At 40.7% G+C, this 9,193-nt stretch overlaps 1 protein-coding gene across 2 annotated transcripts in view; it reads right to left on the bottom strand.

Moving 5' to 3' along the window:
• Window positions 1–9,193, bottom strand: part of SMAD9 (SMAD family member 9) — a 37,364-nt gene that overhangs the window by 2,569 nt on the left and 25,602 nt on the right. For both annotated transcript variants that reach the window (XM_008057868.1, XM_008057869.1), the window contains one exon: window positions 6,348–6,604. In XM_008057868.1, coding sequence (XP_008056059.1) covers window positions 6,348–6,604 — 257 coding nt within the window. The remainder of the gene's footprint in view (window positions 1–6,347; window positions 6,605–9,193) is intronic.

Here is a 9,193-nt window from a genome sequence, read left to right as displayed (position 1 = left end):
GTGTATTTAAAAAACCTGGAGTTCCTGACTGAGTGGCCAGAATTCCTATGGCAGGCGGGGTACATTTTAGTTGTCTGCCTGAACCTCTGACTCAGAAAGGCCTGTATACATAAAGGTTACTGATCCTCTCCACCACTCATGGAGAACTGGAAAAACCTGGGGTATACGGTTGTACATGAAAGAGTATAACCAGGGCACCTTATTTGCTATTCAAAGGTGGACCATCAACCATAAACCTATACCCATATACCCCTTAACTGAGTTACAGGACCCTATGTTTGGCTTTCATCCACAACCCCCTCCTAAAGGTTATATTATTACCCAGGTCCATCCCAAGCACCTCCTGAACTAGCTCCAAAGTCTTCGGGAATAAGCTTTTCAGTCCAGGATCCCCCTAGTTTCTTTCCTATGTTAACTCATATGACTGCACCTGCCAATACGTGGTTTGCTTGTTCATGAGAGTTAATTACTTGTGTTACTGCTGAAATGTTAGACAATAAGCCTGTTTTACGTATTATTGTTCATGTACTTCCTCAGTTATATGTCTACAGTGGCCCCAAGGGTGCTTTCTTAATTTTACCACCTGGTGCCCGAAAAAGGCATGCCATTCCTCTGTTAGTCCCCACTTTAGTTGGATTAAGTGTGGCTGGGACAGCTGCACTTAGCAATCCTGCTTTAGTCTACGGAGAAACAGAACTAATGGGACTAACAAGCTTAACCCAAAACATAAATAATGACCTAGAATATATACAGTCATCAACAGAACAACTCCCTGACTAGGTAAATTCTTTAGCCAAGGTCATCCTCCAAAATCAGAAAGGTCTTGACTTATTGTTCATGTCTCAAGTGCTTTGTGCTTCTCTTGGAGAAACTTGTTATTTCTATGCCAATACATCAGGAATCATCAAAGAAACTCTCCAAAAGATCTGGCAAAATATAAACAAGCAACAAAAAAAGCTAAATAACAGTAAGTCCTGGTTCCAATCCTTGTTCGATTGGAATCTATGACTGACTACTTCACTTACTAGTCTAGCAGGACATCTCATCTTTCTTGGTCTACTCATCGGACCTTGCATTTTAAACTGGTTTGTTAACTTTGTCAAGAAACAAATCAACTCAGTTAAAATTCTGTATACCAGAACCTACTATAATTCCCTTCCTTTAATTGAAGAGTCAATGAATTGACTCATGCACAACTAAAAAGGGGGAATGAAATGTGCTAAATGGGTTAATAAAATCAAATTGCTAGCATAATAATAGTATCAATCAGCTTACTCCATTTTGTTTAAAGCTTCCATCTTAGTTACCTACCTGACCTAAGGATCACTCCTCAGTGCCTACCTGTGATTACAGTAATGTTCCCATGACCACAGACCTTCCCCCCACTTTGTCTCTTTTGGGCAGGTCGTGCTGACCATTTTCTGCTGACTGTTACAAAACTCCTTGGCCATAAGTTCCATGTAATTGTATACTTTGTTAACTGAAATCAAATGTTATGCTTTGCAAAACCCCATTGTTACATTTTCATATTTTGTTCTTATATTCTGTTAGTGACCTAACCAAGGTAACTCCATTGTGTAATGATTCTTCTTCCTTGTCTCTATGTAACTACCTTAAACTATATTTTAATGGCAGAACTCCAGGGACTTTCTGGGCACTGGCTATACCTAGGTCAACTTGTTAGTTAATAGCTGCTACGGTCACTAAGTTGCTACATAACCAATACTACAAATTTTACCTATAAAAGCTTATCACAAACTGCACCAGTTTGTCAAGAGTTTTTCCCGGTATTTGCCTGCTCTTGACCTGTGCGTTAATTAAAAAAAAATCATAATTAATTAAACTCAGCTTGCTGGCGTGACTTCTCGCTTACTCGGTCATAACAGATGCACTATCTTTTCTTGGCTTTCAAAGCACCATGCTTTCCCGGTCCTCATAAGCTGGTCTTTCTTGGCTTTCTTTGCTGGTTCTTCTTCTCCCACATCTTTTAATGTTGAAGTATCCCAGAGCTCAGTACTAGAACCCCTTGTCTTCTCTGTTTAAACTCAGGTGATAAAGCAAAAATTAGCCGGGCGTGGTAGCGCGCACCTGTAGTTCCAGCTACTTGGAAGGCTGAGGCGAAAGGATCGCCAGAGCCCAGCAGGTCGAGGCTGCGGTGGCTGGGAGTGGCCACTGCACTCCAGTCTGGCCGACAGAGTGAGACTCCAACTCAAAAAAAAAAAAATAAATAAATAAAATAAAATAAACTCAGGTGATCCTTCCAACTCATCCTCCTGAGTAGCTGAACTATGCCTGGCTAATTTTTTTTAAGTTACTATTTTCTGTAGAGATGAGGTCTCACTATGTTGCCTAGGCTGGTCTCGAACTCCTGGGCTCAATCAATTTGCCCACCACAGCTTTGCAAAATGCTAGGATCACACGTGTGAGCCGCTGTGCCCAGCTCTTGCAGGCACTTAAAAAAAAAGAAAGAATACTTCCATAACTATAGATGATCCGTTTTAAAAAGTGATAGCTGAACAAACATTGGAAGCTACTGCTCTTTCCTGAGATACTCCTATGACTAGCCCCAGTGTCTCCTTCCAGTCGCTGCTGATCTGTCATCTTTTCACTAAGTCCTACCCTGACAAGTAGCCAATTCCCCACCCCAGCCCTTCAACACCCTCCAGCCTGCTCTAGACTTTCTTTCCATCCTCCTTTGTTATGGAGGCTGTTTATTGCCTGTCCCTCCCTTCTACAGTATTGGTTCCATGAGGGCAGAGATCAGGGAGTAATCACTGATTGTCCCAATGCCCAGGACAGCGCCTGGCTGAGCACATGGCAGATTCTCAATAAATATTTGTAGACTGACTGAATGAGTCTTAGAATCTTTAAAAATCAGAGCTGAATGAGACCCTAATAATGATCTAGTCTATCACTCCCCAGCAGTGGCCACCAGTGTTTGTTCATCTATAAGTTTTAAAAACTTATTATCTATTTTGTTATTTTTTTATTTGTTTTTTTTTTTTTTTTTTTTTTGAGTGGAAGTCTCACTCTGTCGCCCAGACTGGAGTGCAGTGGCACGCTCCCGGCTACTGCAGCCTCGATCTGCTGGGCTCTGGCGATCCTTCTGCCTCAGCCTTCCAAGTAGCTGGAACTACAGGCGTGCACTACCACGCCTGGTTCATTTTTTTGATTTATTGTAGAGTTTTTTTAAGTGCCTGCAATAGCTAGATGTAATGGCTCATGCCTGTAATCACAGCATTTTGGGAGGCCAAGGCGGGAGGATTGCTTGAGCTCAGGAGATTGAGACCAGCCTGGGCAAGACCTCATCTATACAAAATGTTAAAAAGAAAAAAAAAAGAAAGAGCCAGGCATGGTAGTGCATGCCTGTACTCCAAACTATTTGTGACTGAGGTGGGAGGATCACCTAAGCCCAGGAGATGGAGGTTGCAATGAGTCGTGAATGTGTCATTGTACTCCAACCTGGGCTACAAAATGAAACCCTGACTCTAAATAAATAAATGATAGCTAAGGAGGGGGGAGGGAGGGAAAGAGGGGGAGAGATTGGATAGATAGATTAGGATAGATAGATATAGGTTAGATCGATAGATATAGATAGATGATAGATATAGATAGATAGTCTGCAATATTATAACAGTTTCTTTTTGAATTATGTAGCTTTATACATTTAAATGTTGTATATCTTACAAATACATCTATCAGATTTCTATGCAAGCTTATATTCAATTACAGTGAAGTAATTACCTATGAGATACTGACATTTCATCCTAATTTTAAAAACACAGACCTGGAAAAAATCAACTGTACGATTTAAATGATGGTTCATTAGTAACAATTTAGTGTCCTCTGCTGACTCTAAATCAATAGAACATTTGAAAAGATTTCCTGGTATTTGTTAACTGCTTTACAATATAAGCTTTTAAAACAGTAAATGTGACTAAAATGGCTTTGTTGTCATGAAAGAGAAATGATTTCAAGAAGCCATTTTTAAAATTGAAAACTGTATTCCTGATTCTTATTTTTAAAATAAATACTAACATAAATACAATAAAAGCATAATTTGAGTATAGAAAAATAGTCATGGTAATTTTCTTAAATTTTTCTTTTTTGATTCAAAGGGTACATGTGTATGTTTGTTACATAGTAACAATGTGTGATGGTGAGGCTTGAGCATCTTTGGAGCCCGTCACCCAGGCGGTAGACATAGTATCCAGTAGGTAGTTTTCAACTTCCTTATTAGGGCTCCAGAGTCTGTCGTTCCCATCCTCGTGCCCATGTGCGTACAGTGCTTAGCTCCCGCCTATTAGGGAGAATGTGTGGTACTCAGCTTTCTGTTTCTGTGATAATTTGCTCAGGATGATGGTCTTTAGCTGCATACACACCATGGTGATTTTAAAGGGTTCATAAAATTTACTTTGAAAAATAAAACCTAAGCTGGGAGTGGTGGCGCATGCCTGTGGTTCCAGCTACTTGGATGACTGAGGTGGAAGGATTGCCTGAGCCCAGCAGATTGAAGCTGTGGTGGCCATGAGCGTTCCACTGCACTCCAACCTGGGCGACAGAGTGAGACTCTGACTCAAAAAATTAAAAATTAAAAAAATAAAACCTGGAACAAGCCATACTGATTCCTTGGATGGCTATATGACAATGTGAAAACTGTCACATGTCTCCAGATAAGTTGATAAACAAGTTCAGATTTTGAAATATTCATATAATTGGAGAGCACTTTGCAACAAACAAAATAGCAGGTGATTAAACCTAAGGCTTCAGCTTCAATGTGCAAACCTAGTTGTTTTTCCTTCCAACTAAGAAACTCCCTTGGTGCTCTCAACCTTGATAAACCTTAACAAGATTTCAAGCTGGGTGCAGTGGCTCAGCCTGTAATCCCAGCACTTTGGAAGGCTGAGGCGAGAGGACCGCATGAGTCCAGGGATTCGAGACCAGCCTGGGCAACTTGGCGAGACCTCGTCTCTACAATAAATCAAAAAATTAGCTGGGTATGGTGGTGCACACCTGTGGTTCCAGCTACTTGGAAGGCAAGGCGGAAGGATTGCCTGAGCCCAGGAGGTAGAGACTGCGGTTGCTGTGAGTGTGCCACTGCATTCTAGTCTGGGCAACAGGGTGAGACTTCAATTCAAAAAAACAAACAAAAAAAGATTTCATAGGAAAAATTCAACAAATATTCATAAACAGAACATTGTCAGAATTAGTCACATCCATCTAATGTTTATATCCCAATTTGTTTCTACCTTTATGATAAAAATTTATACTGTCTTCTATTAGAGCCAGTTCTAATTTGTAGCTTATCTATAATATTGTTCTCCCACTTGCACATATGCTTTCTAAGAGTAAGGAGAGTGTCTTATTGAATTCAGATAAATTCACCAACATTCACTGAGTGATAATAGTGCTTGGCAATTTGAAGCATGGAAAATATCTCTGTAGCATTGAGTCCTATAAAATTATTATTGTGGCCGGGTGTGGTGGCCCAGTCTGTAATCCCAGCACTTTTGGAGACCTGAGCCCAGGGGCTCGAGACCAGCTTGGGCAACTTGGTAAGACCTCATCTCTACAATAAATCACAAAAAAAACCTAGTCAGGAGTGGTAGCGTGCATCTGTAGTTCTAGCTACTTGGAAGGCTGAGGTGGAAGGATCACCTAAGCCCAAGTCGAGGCTGCTGCAGTGGCTGTGAGCGTGCCCCTGCACTCCTCCAGCTTGGGCGGCAAGAATGGGACTTCAACTCAAAAAAAAAAAAAAAAAATTACTATTGTTTCTTATCTTCTGCATTAAAAACAATCAGATAGCGGCCTTAACTTGTTTTTCCACCAAAAGTAATATGTGTAATAATTTTCATATAATTGCCAAGCAAGTCAGCTTATACTCACAGAGGAACTCTAAAAACGATAAACAGAATTCCCAAAAGGAAATTGTCATCGATCTGAAATAGAACCCCCACATCACCCCAAGAGTGCCTATTTGTTTTTCTTTTCTTTTTTTCTTTGAGTTGGAGTCTTGCTCTGATCCAGGCTGGAGTGCACTGGGATGCTCATGGCTGCCGCAGCCTCGACCTGCTGGGCTCCGGCGATCCTTCCGCCTCAGCCTTCCAGTAGCCGGAACTACAGGCGCACACTACCAAGCTCGGCTACTTTAAAAAAAAAATTTTTTTTAAATTTTATTGTAGAGACGAGGTCTCACCAAGTTGCCCGGCTGGGTCTCGAACCCATGGGCTCATGCAATCCGCTTGCCTCAGCCTCCCAAAGTGCTGGGATGACAGGCTGAGCCACTGAGCCCGGCTTGTTTTGCTTTTCATTTTCCATTTCCTGATCTGACGGCAAGCGCTCCTTACCTTAACAAAACTCATCCGGATAGTGCACATCTTAGTCAACTCATACACGACTTCAAAGCCATGGTGAACTGACTGAGCCAGCAGCTGAGCAAAGAGCTGGTTGTTGAAGACCTTGAGGCTGCACCCGCTGGGGATCTTGCACACAGTGGCTGGGTGGAAGCCGTGCTGGTAGTTGCAGTTCCGGCTCTGCACAAAGATGCTGCTGTCACTCACACACTCGGCATACACTTCTCCTCCGACGTAGTACAAGTGCACGCCTGCAGATACAGAAACACAGTCTTCCTTCACACGCTCTTTCACACGGTGCCCTTCCCTTCCCCCTTACAACCTCAAGAGATGTGACTTGCCCCTCAGGTTCATTGTTAGATCACCAGTCACAGATGGGTGGAGATGTGTGACCCAGACATATACTTGTTTCTACTATAATCTGTGATTTTTCCACAAATCCACTTAGAAGTGACCGCAACCCATGCAAACAATCGTTCCCAAGGACCATTAGTAAGTTTTCAGGTACTACTCCTTCCCGCCTTATTTATTCCAAAAATAAGGTTTCGTAATATAAGAAACAAAATATATTATGCCAAAAAATATCAAATGATCCTTCATGTAATGTACACATTTTAAAATGTAAAGCTGAACACAGCTAACTTAATGAAAATGTCACTTAAGTGCACACACTAAACCTACTTCAGAGGAAACAATGATGTTTAAAATTTGTTTTGCCAACAGTTATAAATCTATTTATCTTAAATACCTCAAAGAGACCTATAAAAGTTTATCATCCACTATTATAATTATATAATGTCTATTTTTTACTTGTGAACAGTGAAATCCCTTTAGTAATACAATAGATATAATAATATAAAAATTCAAAAGCAGAATGCAGCTTCTATCACTTTATTTAACATTTTTAAATTCATATGAAGACATAAACAACCACAAATAGCCAAAACAGTCCTCAGGAAAAGAAACAAAGCGGGAGATATCACAGTTCCAGACTTCAAATTTTATTATAAGGCTACAATAATCAAAACAGCCTGGAATTGATACAAGAATAGGCATAGGACCAATGGAACAGGGTAGAGATTCTAGAAGCAAGACCTAAATTTCTCAACCAACTCATCTTCGACAAAGCCACCACCAACAACTGCTGGGGAGAGGAGAACCTAGTCAGTAAATGGTGCTGGGAAAACTGGCTGACCACATGCAGAAGATTAAAGCAAGACCCCTACCTATCACCATACACAAAAATCAGCTCTAAATGAATCAAAGAGCTAAATGTAAAGCCTCAAACTATAAGAACCTTAGAAAATGCAGGAGAAACCCTTATGGAAATTGGAACTGGTAACCAATTCCTGATCAAAACCCCAAGTGCCCATGCCATAAGATATAAGATAGACAAGTGAGACCTCATCAAACTCAAAAGCTTCTGCAAAGGAAAAGAAACCATCAAGAGATCAGGGAGACAGCACATAGAATGGGAGAAAATATTTGCCAACTGTATATCTGACAAAGGCCTAACATCTAGGATCTACAAGGAACTCAAAAGTGCCAAAAGGAAAAAAAACAGCCCCCATTAAAAAGTGGGCAAAAGACATGAATAGACACTTCTCCAAAGAAGATATATGGGTAGACACATGAAAAAGTGTCAGCCTCACTAATCACCAGAGAAATGCAAATCAAAATCACATTGAGATACCACCTGACTCCAGTAAGAATGGCCATCATTAATAAAACAAACAACAGCAGATGATAGTGAGGATGTGGAGAAAAAGGAATGCTTCTACACTGCTGGTGAAAATGCAAACCAGTGCAACCTCTTTGGAAAACAGTATGGTGATGTCTAAAAGAACTAGACATTGACCTTCCATATGACCCAGCAATTCCCCTACTGGGAATATACCCAGAGGAACTCAAATCATTCTACCAAAAAGATACCTGCACATGCATGTCTGTTGCAGCACTAGTCACAATAGCAAAAACATGGAATCAACCATGCTGCCCATCAAAATCAAACTGGATTAAAAAAATGTGATACATATCCACAATAGAATATTACACAGCCATAAAGAAGGACAAACAGACAGACTTCACAGCAACTTGGATGGATTTAGAGTCTGATATACTTGGTGTCCTATCACAGGAGCAAAGAACAGAGTACCACATGTTCTCACTCATAAGCGGACCCTGAACATTTACCATATGACTAAAAGAAAAGGATTGGCTGTAGCAGGATACTGCTGGGGTGCATGGGGGGAACATAACATAAGGGTAACTGATCTCAAACCAGGTAAAGTGGGGACCAAAAGGAGGCCCAAACTTTACCTATATGATGACCACTTGTGTACCTAATCTTGAATTGTACCCCACATCTTTAAAATTAAATTAAATTAAAAAGATTCTTGGAATTAAATTTCAAACAAGATCTTGAGATGTTGCTGTTCATGCTAATTTCCTTCCAAATTAATTTTACTTGATTCTTTCTCTCCAAATGTTTAGGTTTAGATTCAATATAAATTTATAGCAGAAGACTAAGATTAGAAAAAAAATGTAGAAATTCTAATCTAGTCTAGAACAAATTTTTTTCCAACTTTTTTTTTTTTTTTTTGAGTCAGAATTTCACTCTGTCCCCCAGGTTGGAGTGTAGTGGCACACTCATGGCCACCGCAGCCTCAACCTGCTGGGATCAGGTGATCCTTCTGCCTCAGTCTTCCAAGTAGCTGGAACTACAGGCATACTCCACCATGCCTGGCTAATTTTACTTTTTTATTATAGAGATGAGGTCTCGCCAAGTTGCCCGGGCTGGTCTCGAACCCCTGGGCTCAGGCAATCCTTTTGCCTGATTA

Source organism: Carlito syrichta, unplaced genomic scaffold (assembly GCF_000164805.1).
Source record: "Carlito syrichta isolate Samal-C Ts95f unplaced genomic scaffold, Tarsius_syrichta-2.0.1 Scaffold303145, whole genome shotgun sequence".
Classification (NCBI taxonomy): domain Eukaryota; kingdom Metazoa; phylum Chordata; class Mammalia; order Primates; family Tarsiidae; genus Carlito; species Carlito syrichta.
Note: the sequence above shows the minus strand (reverse complement) of the source record. Positions and strands in the feature narration are given on the sequence as shown.